This window comes from Nicotiana tomentosiformis, chromosome 7 (assembly GCF_000390325.3).
Source record: "Nicotiana tomentosiformis chromosome 7, ASM39032v3, whole genome shotgun sequence".
Taxonomy (NCBI): domain Eukaryota; kingdom Viridiplantae; phylum Streptophyta; class Magnoliopsida; order Solanales; family Solanaceae; genus Nicotiana; species Nicotiana tomentosiformis.
In genome coordinates, this window is record NC_090818.1 from 44,674,074 (window position 1) to 44,691,438 (window position 17,365).

Here is a 17,365-nt window from a genome sequence, read left to right on the forward strand (position 1 = left end):
GGATATTCCATAGCATCTAAAGGCTAAAGTAATAACTAATACTATGAGCCGCAGATCGGAAGATAGCTTAAGCCTACATAAAGGTTGATCTGAGGAAAGAGGAAACTAAAGAGTTACATTAACTAAGTAAATCGATTGTTGGACCCAGAAAATCATAGACCTCATGATTGAGAATATTGCAGAATCACCCTTAATATCGGAGGTACAAGAGAGATAGTACAACAGCCATATTCTATAACGTCTCTACGATAAAGCCAATTAGAAGAGTACCAGTCTCATAAGAAGTCAGTATGAAGTTTCCACCAGATTGTGTGTGCACCAAAAGTGCAAGTATTATAATAGAGCTTCAAGTTGTGAATGTGAATTATACATGTGTGAAAGCGAGGTCATAAAAGAGATAGGAGATGTGATGCGAGATTTTAAGGTACGTAAGGTAAATGTGAATAACGTACGAGATACTCAAATGCAGAAGGTTGCGAATAATCCATACTTCAGATAGAGGACTAGAAGCGCTGGGATTCAGTATCCAGGAATGGTAGCGTCGTCGTCAGTGGTATATCTTCCAGCCTATGGTTTCTAGGTATCGAGAGGCCTAGTCAAGAGAGTAAAGAAGAGTTAGAGACGATGTGATGTCTCGCTTGATGTCCCGGAATAACATAAGGAAATTTATAGTGCAAGCAAGTTGAAGGAAGATTTCAAGTAGTATAAATAGATATGCGTAGGTCGCAAGCTAAAGTATGGTAGAGCGACAAGGTTTTAGGAAGATAGGAGTAAGGATAAGAAAATGTGAGTGAGAAGGTAATGAGAATGGATAAGTCCTTAGGATTAAGCCCATGAAAACAAGAGAGCTGATGGTTTCTCTAAGTTATAGAAAGCTCAGTATAGCCTGGATGAACTCAAAAGAGTCTAAGACCAATAGCATTTAAAAGAGATGAAATGTTGCCCTGGTAGTAGAATGAGGGTATAATTGTGATAAATGAAGGATGACGTTTGGGCCTTCGATTGAGTGATGATTTGGAGGAATTTCATGAATTGTACAGGATTAAAATACCCACGTAAGGTGAATCACATTGGGATGCTATGAAATATGGTTATGGAAGCATGGTATTGCCCCCAAGTGGATCAGTCTAATCATTTCAAATATTCCTCGATGCGACGTGAGCCCTAGCGACAGTGTTACATAAAAGGTCAAGTTATCAGTGGTAAATTGTAGATCAACATTGAGGTGAATCAACAATGGATGGATAAAATTTCAAAAGTATGAGATAAGATCCGGCTGTCATTCTTAAGATAAATAGTAACAAGGAAGCATTAAAGCACTTAGATTTATACATACATGATAAGCAGCGAGAGAGTAACCTGGAGTTTGGTAGCAGACCTCAACAACGATAAATCAAAGTAAGATTTATGGTATAGTATGTCCTACCTAGATGTAGTAAAGTCATACAGATGGATAACCGGGTCTATGAAATAAGAGATAGCAATATTCGTGAGTTCAACAAAGTACTGAGCGAAGAACTTTAGTATACCTATAGGTGCCTAGAGGGACATCTTGTCAAGATCTAAATATGTTTACAAAGTGAGGCCTAGAGATTGGCTAAAAACTTGAGGGAAAAGGAGAGAAGAGTCGCATAGGTGCACATACAAAGACAAAGACATGCATACTGCATAACAGAAGGTAGCTATAGTTACGAGATTGAAAGAATTCCGACCACAAGTCATAGTATGAGAAAGAGGCCTAAAGGGGGGAATGCCCTGGCCTTTGGAATTATTCACAAAACAATTGCCTAGATGACAAGGAAAATACTAAAGTATTCGAAAGAGAAAAGTTATGAAAATGATAAGTGCATCAGTCAACATTTGAGGACGAATGATCCAAAGGGGGGAATGATGTTACACCCCATATTTTCGTACGTGAAAGTACGCCATAAGTAAATTAATGAATACTCGAAAATGAGATGTTACATTCCGCATTTCCATATATTAAAGTTTCGTCGTAAGATAATCGACGTGAGTTCGGGAATGAGATTATTTTGAGATTATAAGTATTATGCTATTTCAAACAAGTGATGAGTAAATTTGTGAAGGAAAGAGGGTAAGCAAATCGAAGAAAAATGAATTTCGTCGAAGTTTGACATCTTGGGATAAAATACGGTTTAAGCTATAATACCCAATATTTATGGACTTATGTCATACAAGGTACCACATGACCATGATAGTAGGGTATATAAAGTGTGTTAAAAGTGAGTAGTATTTTAAGTAATTTGAGATAATTCTTAATTATGTGGATAATTGGGTAATTAGTAATTTTAGTGGGAGGTTAACTAATTAATTAGTGTATTTGGATAAGGTTGAATAGTCCCTAACATGGCAGCAAGATTGGTCAATTAAATGACTCTTGAGTCATATGGCAAGGAGTCACAATTAAAGGATTATGTGTGGGGCCCACACCCACTTATATAAAAGGCCTCTCAAAACCACAAAATTGAGGCTTATGACTATATGTAGTAACGGATGGAATTCAAGGAATTCATAATGAATCCTTTACAATGCTTATGGCAACTAAATCTGCTTCAAGAATTTCATACGAGGTTATACTGCGTAATAGCAACGGGATTCGCAAATTCTAAGGGAGCACGGTACAATCTTTCTCAAAAATATCGCACGAATTTTTTCCTATTTCGATCCGCCGCTACATATTTTTTAAAAACACGTGTTAGAGGGATTGTCAAGAGAATCGGTTCAGGTATGTTAAGGCTATCCCTTCTTTCTTTTTGGCATGATCCAAATGATATAAATGAAACGAGCAAATTACACAACTTTCATAAATGACTCTATTCATAGAAATACTATGGGTGTCTATACTCTTGATTCCCCATATATCTTATTATTCTATCATCTGTTCATGAGTCTTAGAAAATACGTAAGTTGATAAAGTTTATTTCATGATATTAATCAAAGGCATAATGGTCCTATGACGCCCCGAGAAGATTTTATTGACGTATTTCATATGCATTTCATTCATTTATACATGTACATTGACCCATGACCAGATGGCGTTATATACGCGTATATTATATGTATATGGGATATGGAAAAAGGTTACGGCGTTATATATGCACCACCACTTGATCAGCTGGTATACGTTGATGATTTGCCCATAGTGGCCGAGATGATATGATGGGATGCCCTCAGAGGCTTGATGATGTTATGAACGCATATACTTATGCATGGTATGATATTTTTATACGTATATTCATGACATTATTCACAGAGTTATTCAGACTTACATGTTGAGTCTTTTACTATATGTTTCTCTCTCATGTCTATTACTTACTGGTTTGCATTCCTTACATACTCGGTACATTATTTGTACTGACGTCCCTTTTTTCTGGGGACGCTGCGTTTCATGCCCGCAGGTCCTGATAGACAGGTCAAAAGTCCTCCAAGTAGGCTATCAGCTCAGCAGAAAATGTTGGTGTGCTCCATTTGCTCCGGAGTTGCTTGTTGGTTAGTATGATTTAGACGTGTATTGTTTGGTATGGCGGAGCCCTGTCCCGACCTTTATGATAAGTATGTACTCTTAGAGGCTTGTAGAAAGATGTCATGTATACTGATACTTGCATGACCTTGTCGGCCTATGTTTTAAGTATATAATGGATCACATTGGCCTTATAGGCCCGTATGTCACAGGTATGAGTTTCTATATCAGGTTGGGTCGTTCTATGTCAGGTATTCCCTCATGTTTACTCTGTTTATCTTATGACGCCCCTTCTGGCCCATTTACCTATGATGATATAATAAGAAAGATACAATTACGTTGGTACTCGGTTGAGTAAGGTACCGGGTGCCCGTCGCGGCCCATCAGTTTGGGTCATGACACAAACACCTTCAAAATTTATTGATTGACAATTTAAATTCGAACACCAATTATGCAACATGTAAAGAAATTGCTAAATTAAAACTCTATATTATAACAATTGAAATTCATTGATGAATTTTCTGGAAAAAAAAAGAGAGGATGAAAAGCAGAGAAAAACGAAGGATGAAAATTGGGGAAAGAACAGAGAAGGAGAGAAATAGAAAGAGACGGAGAGAGAGAGAAAGTGAGATGGTGAGATAGAGCGTGCACAGGGATGGGGATTCCCTATTCAATTCATAATACTCATTTAAAACTAATTTGTATATAATTGATAAATTGTATATGCCCATGTAATTAAGTTAAAACTTGATTGGGGAGGGTAATAAAGTTTCATATATAGTATAAGAAGGTAAAAAATAACAAACTTTGGTATTACTTATGCTTCGTTTACTTATCATTTTCGTTTTCGATATAACTAGTATCATTATAACTTTTACGTATCTCAAATTTAGCTATTACTTCAATTTTCCAACAAACACAAAGTAGCTATACCTTATACTTGAATTAACTGATACCTAAATTGGCTAATACCTAAATCTCTGCAATGTATAGCTAATAAGCCCTACAAATCTTGCATTTATCCGTATAACATAACTAGAATAAAAGCACTCCTGACTAATATCATATATCATTTAATTGTAACAACATTTAAAAGTAAATTCCAACTAATTGTTATCTCTATACGAATCTTTGTTTCTATTGTTTTATGTTTTTACCTAAATGAACATTAATATTAAGCTTATCCTGTTTCTTTTATCACTTTTAATCATTAAAATCACATCAATGTTACACCTCGTTTTCTTTTTATCCCTTTCAATCATTATATCTACTATTGCATTATAAAAAATAAAATAAAAAATTCCATGCAAACCGGAGCCTGGTACAGATAGATAAATTATTAACGATCACTTGCAGAAGTTTCATAGCATTTTCTGCTATAATATTCTACATTTTAGTAAAGATACTGAGTATCAAAACCAAACTACAATGTCCCTTGAAAAACAGGTGTGGGTTGAAAGGGGGTATAATATGCAGGTCTTCTGTGGGTCCCTCATTTTTCCCTTTGCTATATCTATGTAAAAATGACAGCCTAATCAACACTTCAACAGCCTGTAAAGAGCTGTTGAACTTGCACTAAAAAAGCTCTACTTCATTGTGTTTTCATGGTGGCATTTGAGGTATATTATTCTTTCTTCTTTTTTTGCTTCACACCCATTTCAAATCTTCAAGTTTGTTAGAACTTGTTAGCTCTTAGAATGAGGTAAGGGTAGTACCAAAAGCTTAAGTCTTTTTGCTCTTACATTGCTCCAGATAGATCTATGATTCTTGAATCATTGTGAGATTGAGGGCTTTTTGGGAAGTTCAAGTTCTAGTATTAATGGTTTGCAAAATCAGCACTTAAAATTCTTTTTGGAGAATTCTGGTGTTTAGCAGTAGCTTGTCGAAATGATGATGTTTGTTCTAGTTGTTGTACTGTCCAGTTTTTTAATTCAAGAATCCAATGCTGCATTTACCCCTGCTGATAACTATTTGCTTGCTTGTGGATCTTCCAAAAATGTAACCTTTCTTGGCCAGATTTTTGTTCCCGATACAACCCATTCTTCAGTTGCTTTAGAAAGTCCAGAAAATTCTATTGCTTCTACATCCAATTCTACTGCCCCATTTTCAATTTACCAATCTGCTAGGAGTTTCCACACTACAACATCTTACAAGTTTGATATTCATCAACAAGGGCGACACTGGGTTCGCCTTTATTTCTATCCTATTCCTGGCCATAACTTAACATCTGCCTCAATCACTGTGGTCACAGAAAACTTTGTTCTGTTGAATAATTTCAGTTTCAATAAGTATAGAGGTAAATACCTTTTTAAGGAATATGCAATCAATGTCACTTCAGATAGCTTGACTATTGCTTTAATCCCTTCAAACAACTCCGTTGCATTTATTAATGCGATTGAAGTTGTATCAGTACCTGATGAGTTGATTCCTGCACAAGCAGTTACTGTATCTCCACCAGCCCCTTTCAATGGCCTTTCTGAACTAGCCCTTGAGACTGTTTATCGGCTAAACATGGGCGGTCCTTTGGTTACTGCTCAGAATGATACCTTAGGGAGAACTTGGGAGAATGACGTGAAGTACCTGCACGTCAACAGCTCTGCGGTCAATGCTTCAGTTAATCCTTCAAGCATAAAATACCCAGATACCATCCGTCCTGAAATAGCACCAAATTGGGTTTATGCTACTGCTGAAACCATGGGAGATGCTAATACTGCCGACGGGAATTTCAATATTACATGGGAGTTCCCAGTTGATCCGAGCTTCATGTATTTCATCCGTGTACATTTTTGTGATATCGTGAGCAAATCCATGAATACTCTACTTTTTAACCTGTATATAAATGATGACATTGCTTTACTGGACCTAGACTTGTCAAATTCAGCTGGTAACTTGGAGGTGCCGTATTACAGGGACTTTGTCTCCAACTCCACAACGAATTCAGGTGTTCTGACAGTCAGTGTTGGTCCAGACACAGGAGCCGATTGGATCAATGCGATTATGAATGGATTGGAAATCATGAAGATTAGCAATGCAGCTAGAAGCTTGAGTGGGGTTTCGTCTGTCGAGACTCTACTTGTGATGCATCACAAAAAGAACAAAAAAGGTGTTATAATCGGGTCTGCTGTTGGAGCATCAGCTGCATTAGCAATTATTGGGTTGTGTTATTGCTGCTTGGTAGCCCGCAGATCAAAGACCTCTCAACAGGGGCAGGGGCACCCATGGCTTCCACTTCCGCTGTATGGAAACTCTTTAACTTTGACAAAGATGTCTACAACTTCTCAAAAGAGTGGAACAGCAAGCTGTATCTCCTTAGTTTCAGCCAATCTTGGTCGATTCTTCAGTTTCCAAGAAATAATGGATGCTACGAATAAATTTGACGAAAGCTTGCTTCTTGGTGTTGGTGGTTTTGGTAGAGTCTACAAGGGAACACTAGAAGATGGGACAAAGCTTGCTGTCAAAAGAGGCAACCCGAGATCTGAACAAGGTCTAGCTGAATTTCGAACAGAGATTGAAATGTTGTCCAAACTTCGCCACCGCCATCTTGTGTCTTTGATTGGCTATTGTGATGAAAGATCAGAAATGATATTGGTTTATGAATACATGGCGAATGGACCTCTCCGAAGTCATCTTTATGGAACGGATCTTCCACCTCTCTCTTGGAAACAGCGTCTTGAGATTTGTATAGGTGCTGCAAGGGGGCTGCATTACCTACACACTGGTGCATCCCAAAGCATCATTCACCGTGATGTGAAAACTACAAACATACTCTTGGATGAGAATTTTGTAGCCAAAGTTGCTGATTTTGGTCTCTCTAAAACGGGACCAGCTCTTGATCAGACCCACGTCAGTACTGCTGTTAAAGGTAGCTTTGGATACCTGGATCCTGAATACTTTAGAAGACAGCAGCTTACAGAGAAATCAGATGTTTATTCATTTGGTGTTGTCCTAATGGAAGTGCTGTGCACCCGACCTGCACTGAATCCAGTCCTACCACGGGAACAAGTCAATATAGCGGAATGGGCCATGATTTGGCAAAAGAAAGGCATGTTGGATCAGATAATGGACCCAAATCTTGCAGGGAAGGTGACTTCAGCCTCCCTTAAGAAGTTTGGGGAGACGGCGGAGAAGTGTTTGGCTGACCATGGAGTTGATAGACCTTCAATGGGAGATGTTCTGTGGAATCTCGAATATGCTCTTCAGCTTGAGGAAACCTCATCAGCGCTGGCGGAGCCTGATGATAACAGTACAAACCATATACCCGGCATACCTTTGACACCACTTGAGCCATTCGACAATAGTGTGAGTATGATTGAAGGGATTAACTCTGGAACTGATGATGATGCAGAGGATGCTGCCACTAGTGCTGTTTTCTCTCAGCTGGTAAACCCACGGGGAAGGTAAAAAGAAACAGTCTCTGGTGTATGTGGTTCAGCCATTTGACATCCCAAAATTTTCATTTTATGGCTTCAACAGAGAGTTAATGTCATTTAAAAATCTTTTCATTCATAGTATTTGAGTCAATTTTTCTGAATAAAAATGCTCAGAGTATGTACTGTAAATGATTTGTGGAGCTGGGCATCCATTGAAATTTGTCTTTGTAATACTAAGAGTTGTAACCTTGTTTGAACAATTACATAGGTGATACAGCTGCTTTTTTCTTTCTTTTTCTCATAGATATCATGACTATAAATTGTCAAAGCATTGTAATCAGTGACTCAGAGAGTAACAATATTAAGCAATTGCTGCAGCACTTTAGCTGAATTATCTTCTGATAGTGGCTGAGTTTGTCAAGCTTTTACTTCTGCCTTTGTTTCCATAAAGACAACAATAATGCTCTCTTAAATTGATCGATGTTTTGAGATAAACTCCATGTTGGGGAATCGGCTTTGACTGAGCTTTACCAATTTGGTTATGAAACAGTTCAGTTGAACACAGATTATCTTTCTGTTTTGCATACACTAATCCTCTATAGAAGTTGTGCTGCGGGCTTCTCAACATCTTAAACATCTGGTAGTTATTAATATGTGGGAAATCTGATTCTTCTGTTGTTGGATCTTTCATATCATATGCTTCGATAATTTCCTTTGATGCAGTATTGGGCTAATGCTAACCATTTCTTACGCTTAAAGTTCTTAGCCGCTCTTTTAATGTATCCAGTTCTAGCATTTTTTCGTAGGTTACACTTGAAAAGTTTTTTTGATTTCTTATATACATATGCAATTTGTAATTCTGAACTAGGGCATATCAGTAGTCATGTATCCTTGAGGGAAAAAACTTGATTATATAATAAACATACAAAAAGCCCAAATAAAACTAGAAATCCATGCTTTGACATAGATTGGTGGAACAAAAAAGCTTTTTATTTTCTGCAGGTGACAATTTTTTCAATTGAAACAAAAGAAACAAAATCCCAATAGAGTCCTCATTTTCTGCAAACTATTCCATGGCCGCTGCTTGATCCCCCAGTACAGTCTAAAGCCCCAAAATCCATGACTAGTGGGTCTGATTCTTCCAAAACTCCAGCTGGAGAGAAGATACAGGAGTTACAGTTGGGAGACAAAAGGGTTGGAGTTCTGTACTTGTCTTCACCTCCCACTACAGGCATCGCAACACCTAGTTTTGCTGGATTCTTGAAGTCTGGCTGGTAAGTTCGGCCAAGAACACCTTCAACCTTCGTCGAGAGTCCATAGAATCTGAACTGCACGTCCAGGTGAGCGAAGCAGTCATCAGAAGGTAACTGATAGTTGTGGATCCTGTCATCTTCTTTTGTAATAGGTACTACATTAACTGAAATTTCTGCAACTTCTGAAAGTGTGATCAAAGCACCGTTCTTGCTTGAAGTTCTTTCTACCTTAATGCTGCTGCTTTCAGAGGATTCCCATGTAGATGGATAGCCTTCTGGTATGCCTAACTCCTTTCCGTCATAATAGAATTTCAGGTGATCAACTTGGTCGTCCCAAGTCTTTGCCTTGGTAGCCTCAACAGAGAAAGCATGCGTGTCAAAGAGGATTCCAAGAGCTTGAATCCATGTGTAGTCTCGGGGTCTACCAGCAGGTCGAAGGCCAATGAAGCGAGCATTAATCTGGAGATTAAGGTCTGAAACTAAGCTGAAATGCTCATTGCTCTTGCCATGGAAGTAAAAGACAATTCCATCTCCACCAATGAAGCGAGGATCCAAGCATGCTGCTCCGGGGTGATTGCAATTCGCCTTCCTGTCTGTAAGTATCAAGCATGTGAATATAACATTAAAAAAGAAATAGATCAAGGATTAAGAACATATATATCGAGAGAAACTCTCACTTCTGCACTCAGGCATGCACATGGGGGAATTACAATTGAGATAGCAAACTTTAGCGTTTGGTTGACTTGGATGTACTGTTGGGCATTCTGGTGGGCAGTTAAATCGTTTCAGAAAGCATTTGCTTTTCCTGTTATTGCAGGTTATAAGTTCTCCTCCTTTGATCTCTGTTAGACCAGCTAGGAAGAGTATCACAATGGCGAAAAACCACTTGTTTATTAGGTTACTCATTTTCTCCGCTCAAGATGGTGAAGTTTGTTTTCCCCCTTGGCCTCTTATAGAGTAGGCCAAGAACTTTTTCTTTATCAAGTCATATTTTATTTTCTGCAATTTGCCAGTAAAATACTCAGTTATATTGCGTTGGTTCATTCTAACTAGATCTTGAAGAAGAAACTTGCAGTTTAAGATGGATCTGTGTAATGCTTTGCGTAGTTTATAATCGATAGTCAATGCTTTGGGACTTGCAACAGAGTATAATAAAAGGAGTTGACAATTTCTCTGGCAGATCTGGAAGCAAATCACATGACTATCAGTCCGTGATTAGAGAATAATGAAGTGCTTTAAGTATACAGGAAACAAGTTGGCCTATGATACACTACTTAATATGCTCCATTTCTTTCAACTTGCAGAAAGTAGAGAGGTTTAGTCGTAGTGATATTAAATATTTTAGGTTAATTGCATATTACAAGTAGGAATTTATGGGATGAACTAAAATAAGGATGTTTTAACAAGATGGGGCCTTGTTTCAAGTCAAGGTATATACATGTGGAAAGGAGTTTACTAGCTTCTGTGTGGTGGAACATTGAGGTCTAAGAACTAAGAACATTAACATCTTCTGAAGGAACCTGGATTCTTGCCTATGTTTCCTCCGTGAACAGAGATCTTCGGACATGACGTACATCTTCAATCCCACCGCCCTTGTTCGTAAAGTTGCCTTAGTCTAGGGAGAGAATTCATTTGTAGCCACTCGGTGGAAACTAACGACAACTGGTAGCCACAAAAAAGGTATACAATTCATAGCCCTAAAATAATTATAAGGTCTAGCAAGTGAAACCTAGAAAACAAACGAGAAACTCTGGCTCCTCAATGCAATCATAATAGCTGCTAGCCCAACCTCTAGCCTAACATTCTTTTAAAATTAATGTTAGTAGTTAAAAAATTTGAAATCTCGCCAAATCACCCCAAAATCCTTCATATCTAGTGAAATCCCGTAAAAGCTATCCTTTCAGCCCTAAAATTTCATCAAACTCAACTGTCTTCTCCACAACCAACAAACTTCTTCCTATTATACACAAATTATAATCCCCTTTTTAACTTTTACAAAGAATTTTAAATTTTAGTGATCCAATTTAGAAAAATATAATATTACATAAGCAAAAATACCCATGATAGAAGAAGAAGAAGAAGAAGAAGAACAAGGTGATGTATAGGTTGTACACGTACTATATGCTTATTATACATCGTTGAACAATATATATATTTTTTATACACTTAAAATACACAACAGCTCGGAATACACTAAGAATACATTGTCAAACTCAGGAAATATTGCATATAAAACTTTTATATATTGTTTAACTGTAAATATACATCTTCTATACATATATAACGGTTTATATACAATTTTTATACAAAAATATAATTGCACAATATGTATCAATCGTGTATAAATTATGTATATAATTTGTATATAGTATATATAAATATTTTATAGTATACATACACAATATATACATGATGTATACATATTGTGTAGTATATATACATTATATAATCATGTATAAAAAATTCAATATACGCTTTGGATATACAAACACATTCAGATACACTCAATATACACAAAGTGCATTGCCAAACCTAGGATACAATGTATATACAACTTTTATACTTATCATAATAATATATATATAATTTTTATACAAAACTACAATACAAATTATCGTATATGTACAACTCTATATATGCGTATATAAAATATTTAATACATTGTATATGTATATATATACAAAATTACATATAAGTACCGTCCAACTTCCTTATTAAACCCAGACCCACCATCAACACTCACTATAAAAGATCTTCACTCACAAAACACCATTATGACAAGAAGAAGAAGAAGAAGAAGAAGAAGAAGAAGAAGCAACCACCTGTATGAAAAATAACTTGTCGATCTACCATAAAATCTTATATCCTCACAAAAATTACCATAACCACCAATAAAACACCAACAGAAATACACAGAGCTTGACTAAAAAATTTCACCTCTTCTACTGCCACTCTAATATCATTACCGTAGTATTAATCGAAGAAATTCTTTTAAGATTTAAATTAAATTTTTGATAACTTTTCTATCTACTCAAAAGAAGCTTTTCCATATAAAATACAAAATAAAAAGAAAGAAATCTAGATCTGAAGTGAGAAATAGAAAAAGGAGAATGAATAAAGAAGAGAGAGAAACCTACAAAGAAAGAAAATGAAGGAGAAGAAGACAAAAAAAGAAGATGTGAGCAATTTCTACAGGTGAGTGGGTTCTAGAAGATAAAAAATTATTCTTGAGAAATGGGACGAAAAAGATAATGCTAGGTTGGAAAACATGTATAATAAATAATAAAGTTTTTAGGAGTATGCGATGTTGTATGAATATGGAAATATGAGAGATTTTAGTTCAGACAGTAATAGTTGTGCTAATGGCTATGATTTATTATTAAATTTATTCCACTGGACATTTCGGGTAAAGTGCAAAATTTTGGGCTATTAAATTTTTTAGGCGGCCATGCAGTGTTATTTTCTCTAGCCTAGGGGTGGCAAACGGATGAGTCGGGTCGGATATGGATGAATCAAAACGGATAATATAAAAATAGATAAAATATTTGACCCGATCCATATTTAATGCGGATAGAAAATGAGTTAACCAGCGGATAATATGATTATTATTGATAACAATATTATCTATGGTTTCTTGAATATGATCATTCTTTGGAGAATTCTTACTCTCCCAATTTGAGTCTCTAAAAATATAAAAGTTAAATTCATGATTTATCCATTTCTAAGGGTATAATATGAATTTAATCTATATTTGACTTATTTTTATAAAATTTATTATTTTAACTCATTTTTTAATGAATAATATAGATTGATAAGTTTTTGTAAAAAAATCTATTTTGTCACCACTAGCCTTAGCCTGACGATGATGTGTCTGTAACCGCATTTACTCTCTCAACCAATTGGCTTGATACACGGGCGGAACTATGTACACATGTGGAAAAAAAATGTATACATATATAACTCTTTATTGACAAACAACTGTAAAGCTAAATAGGTTCCTTAATGAATGCAATGATTCTTCAATGGAAGCATTAAATTCTTCTAAATCAACATCATATCAAACCTCTTTCTCTTTATTTGAATTTGACGATATAGTAATTTTTCGTCAAGATTAGATTCACATTTACAATCTTGCCATAGGCTTTAGTACAATCAAGGGGCTAAAACTACTCCAGTATGTCTGGTTGGCAAAGAAATAAGTAGAAGTGACGCATCTTGGTGTGTTGAAAATATTAAGGGTGTGTTTGGTAGGAAAGAAAATATTTTTTATGAAAAAGTTTTTCTTATAAAATGATTGGTTTTATCACTTATTTTCTCTCGTTTAGTTGGTGAATGAAAAAAAATTTCCGAAAAATATTTTCTAGTGTTTGGTTAGAGAGTAGAAAATATTTTTTAGGAAAATAATTTTTGTATGCTACTCTCCTCCCCCCTCCCCCAAGTCCCCATGTTTCCTGTGCTCCCCCCCTCTAAATACCCGACCCCCCCAAAAAAAAACCAACATTTTCGGGACTCTATTGTCTTCAATAATTTTATTCTTCTTCTAAAATTTCACACAAACCCAAAGGAATTAATGTGCTACTTTACTTTTTTTTTACGCAAAAACAACGTCTCTAATTTGTGCTCCATAACTAAAAAAAAATATATATTTTTTTGGTTGAAAAAAAAGTACTCTTTCTACAACATGAAAATAAAGACTCACTTTATTGAAGTAAAAGAAAATACTTATTTTGTTGAAATGAAAGAAAATAGTTTTTATTACATCATTTTGTTAAAATGAAAGAAACTTTTTACTATATCATTTTGTTGAAATGAAATAAAATACTTTTTATACATCTTTTTGTTGACATGAAAAAAATTATTTTTTACATCATTTTGTTGAAATAAAGGAAAATATTTTTTCTACATCATTTTGTTGACATGAAAGAAAATATTTTTCTACTTCATGAAAAGAAAGTACTTTTTTTGTTAAAATGGAAAAAAATACTCATTCGTTGAAATGAAAAAAGTACTCTATCTATAACATGAAAGGAAAGTACTATTAATAATATTTATGTTTGCCCGTAAAACGGACAGTTGAATTTATTTTTCTAGACAAGTGAATTAATTTGATCCAAAAGATAGCGAAATAACTGATGAAATATAAAATACTTAGCCTTAGAATGTAGATGGAACAAGAGAGCTGATGAGTCAGGGAACAGGGTTCCCGAGCACAATAATGATAAGATCAAAAGCGAGAGAATAAAATTATATTAAAATGCTGTATAGATTGTGTATAAGTTAGCCTGAAAATTCGTCTCCTTTACAATGGTAACTGAGCTCTCTACTTATAGCTATGTCTAGGGAAGGAAGTCCTAGGATCTTGTCCTTTTTTAATGTCAATTATGAGTGTCATTGATGAAGATGTAACGTTAGACATAAATGTCAAATTTCTTGTAACGGGCCATCATCTTTAATGTTGTAAAATATTCTGTATTAAATGTTACCGGGCGCAAAGTATTTAATACTCCTTTTATGATCGTTATTCTTTTCGGTGAAAAGCGGAATAACTATGTTCGGTGGTCATCTCCATCTTGTGTTCCACGTGTCCTTCCTTTAAGCGGCCACATGTCATGTCATATTGTTCCCTATACAGATAGTCCCCCTGCTTTCGGGTGACATAACTTTGTGTTACCGGAAAATTGGTAGAAATATTCTTTTGGCGAGAATTACTATTATTCCTTTTGAAGGCTACTGACGGTTGATTAGACACCTGTCTCTCTGCATTTAATGCCCCGAACACGCGTCATCCAACGATTCAGCATAACTTTTTGCCGCTTATCGAGGTAATCATGACCATGAATTTAGCAGTCAAAATTTTAGTTATACGCATCATCCTCATCTTATGTACTTCATAATCTCTCAAACTTCTAACTTGCATCTTTATTTCCCAACTTTTCTCTGATCTTCCTCGAACGAGAAATTTTCCTTCTTTCTATTCCATTGGCTTCCTCTTCAAAATGTGCTAGTTCTTCAAAGGGCAAGAACAAAACCGAGGATTTCGTTCCTCCAACAGTAGACTCCATCATACCAAAAAGACTCAATACCGCAAAGGATTTTGAGGGAAAATTTCCTTCTGCTAACCCTCGCACATGAGTTGTTAGCAGGTACCCTTCTTCCATTCGTCCTTTCAGTATTCCCGTTGTGAAGAAAAATTATTGTTGCCATGAATTGGATATTATCGCTCCCGATCTATCGGAGCGAGTGACCCTTCCCAAGGAAGGTTTTACATACTTTTACACGTATCCCTTTACTTTGGGTGCATTTTCTTTGAGTGGAGAGCTTGATTTCGTGATTGCGGAATTTTGCCTTCGCTATCAAGTGTGCTTGGCACAGGTAAGCCCTTCAGTATGGAGGACGGTTGCCTGCCTTCGACGCCTGTATCAAGAAACTGGAGAAGAGCTGTCATTAGCTCGTATGATAAACCTTTACTCCCCCAAGATTTTTCGGGGAGGTATGATAAATCTCTGCAAACGTGGCCATCATACTCTGTTGACTAGAATGGATGATGATAACGACTGTGGGTGGACGAAACGGTTCGTTGCAACTGCCACCAATAATATCATTCCGTCAACGACATCATCCTTTCCGAGTGCTTGGAATCGTACTCGTAAGATTTCTTTTTAACATATTTTTTCTTCCTAAATATTCTTTCATGCATGTATTGATCCTTCAACCTTCGTATGTTACAGCGCCTCGATGGATCCCACCGATGGTAGAAGGCTTGGGCCGGTGGGTTCAGAAAATCTTGGATGTTACGACGCCCGAGACTCGTTTATGGAAAGAACTCACCCTTAAGTACGGGTGGAGGGCCAAAAATCACGGTAATTTGAACTTACCTCGCTCCCATCTTTCTCTCCTTTGCATATCGATTGAACCCCTCTGACTTGTTTATGAAATTATGTCTAGGGGTGGGCATTCGGTATTTCGGTTCGGTATTAAAAAATTTGGTTCGGTATTCGGTTTATCAATTGTGTATATCAAATACCATACCAAACGGTACGGTTCGGTATTTCTTATTTTGGTTCGGTACGATTTCGGTTTGATACATATTCATGTGTCACGTACTGCTAATTGCTAAGTGCTAAGAGCGTTAGCAAGCAGAAACAAAATTTCAGTGCATTCCTAATTAAGGAAAATCTTTCCTTTCATTTCTTATTGAATGGAAATGGAATCCAGAGGCATCAGCATTCAACACCACTAATAAGTAATATCTTTCCTTTAGAAAGCAAAATGATAATGACTAAATTTAATACTAATATGAAAGGAAAGATTTTTATTAAAAGAAAAATCTTTCCGAAATGAATCAAATCCATAGGCATCATCAGTCAGCACCACTAAAACCAAAAATGGACTGCAAAATCATACTGAAAACTCTGAGTAGCAACCCAGCAGCAGAATTTCTAACCTAGCAGCAGAATTTTTAATTTAAATTTACACTTTACACAGATGCAATAAATATATAGATGCATCATGCAACAACCACTAACGAGTAGCAGCAACATTAAACACAATGCAACAAAAATAGAGAGAATTCAAGTTTATACCAATAAGTAATAACAACTAAAGTGCCACACACTCACAAGTCACATCAGCAACATTATGCAAAGTTTGCAAACCTACTCGCTACTGCCATTCTGCCAAACATAAAGTTGTAAAGTTTAATTAATAAGCAGGCAAGCAGCAACAATACCAACATAAGATGATAAGAACACTGGCCCATAACATCATAAGTCTAAGTGTCTAACACATTAAGCTTAAATAAGTTTAATAAATGCTCAAAAATCAAAATAATATAAATAGTCTCGACTCTCGAATCAAATTTAGGAGCACGGGGCATGATTGAACTTGAACCTAAAAAAGAAGAAGATAAAATCATAAGTTAGAATATTATTTTTTGATGATAAAAGAATAAAACTACAAAAGTATATCACCAAACAAACAGAGTATTAAACTCACCACTCAAGTTGCAACTATACGTCAAAGTGATCAAACAATGGTAGTAGTGCTTCCATTATTTTTCATATATAAAGATAATTCGACCAAATAAATATGTCATACAAATAAACAAGTGTAATATATTATTTTGAACTAAAATACATACAAAATATTAAATCTTACCAAGCTCGAGTTCCTCAAGATACTCCAAGTTTTCTTCAATACTAATAGGATTCTTTTCTTCTCTAAGCCAATCTTGAACACAAACAAGAGCCTGCATGCATTTA

At 35.9% G+C, this 17,365-nt stretch overlaps 2 protein-coding genes across 3 annotated transcripts; one reads left to right on the top strand and one right to left on the bottom strand.

Annotated features, from left to right (window-relative positions):
• Window positions 1-4,928: 4,928 nt before the first annotated feature.
• LOC104106269 (receptor-like protein kinase THESEUS 1) lies at window positions 4,929-8,242 on the top strand. Its single transcript, XM_009614773.4, has one exon. The coding sequence runs from the start codon at window positions 5,369-5,371 to the stop codon at window positions 7,880-7,882; it is 2,514 nt and encodes an 837-aa protein (XP_009613068.1). The 5' UTR covers window positions 4,929-5,368; the 3' UTR covers window positions 7,883-8,242.
• Window positions 8,243-8,742: 500 nt separating this feature from the next.
• Window positions 8,743-11,383, bottom strand: LOC104106270 (uncharacterized). 2 transcript variants are annotated; one of them, XM_070181482.1, is made up of 3 exons: window positions 10,637-11,383; window positions 9,782-10,103; window positions 8,743-9,697 (listed from the first exon to the last, which is right to left on the bottom strand). In XM_070181482.1, the coding sequence occupies exons 2-3, from the start codon at window positions 10,008-10,010 to the stop codon at window positions 8,904-8,906; spliced, it is 1,023 nt and encodes a 340-aa protein (XP_070037583.1). In that variant the 5' UTR covers window positions 10,011-10,103; window positions 10,637-11,383; the 3' UTR covers window positions 8,743-8,903. The 2 variants fall into 2 exon arrangements, with proteins under 2 accessions (XP_070037583.1, XP_009613069.1); XM_009614774.4 differs by lacking the exon at window positions 10,637-11,383 and having other exon boundaries at window positions 9,782-10,624.
• Between the last annotated feature and the right edge of the window lie 5,982 nt (window positions 11,384-17,365).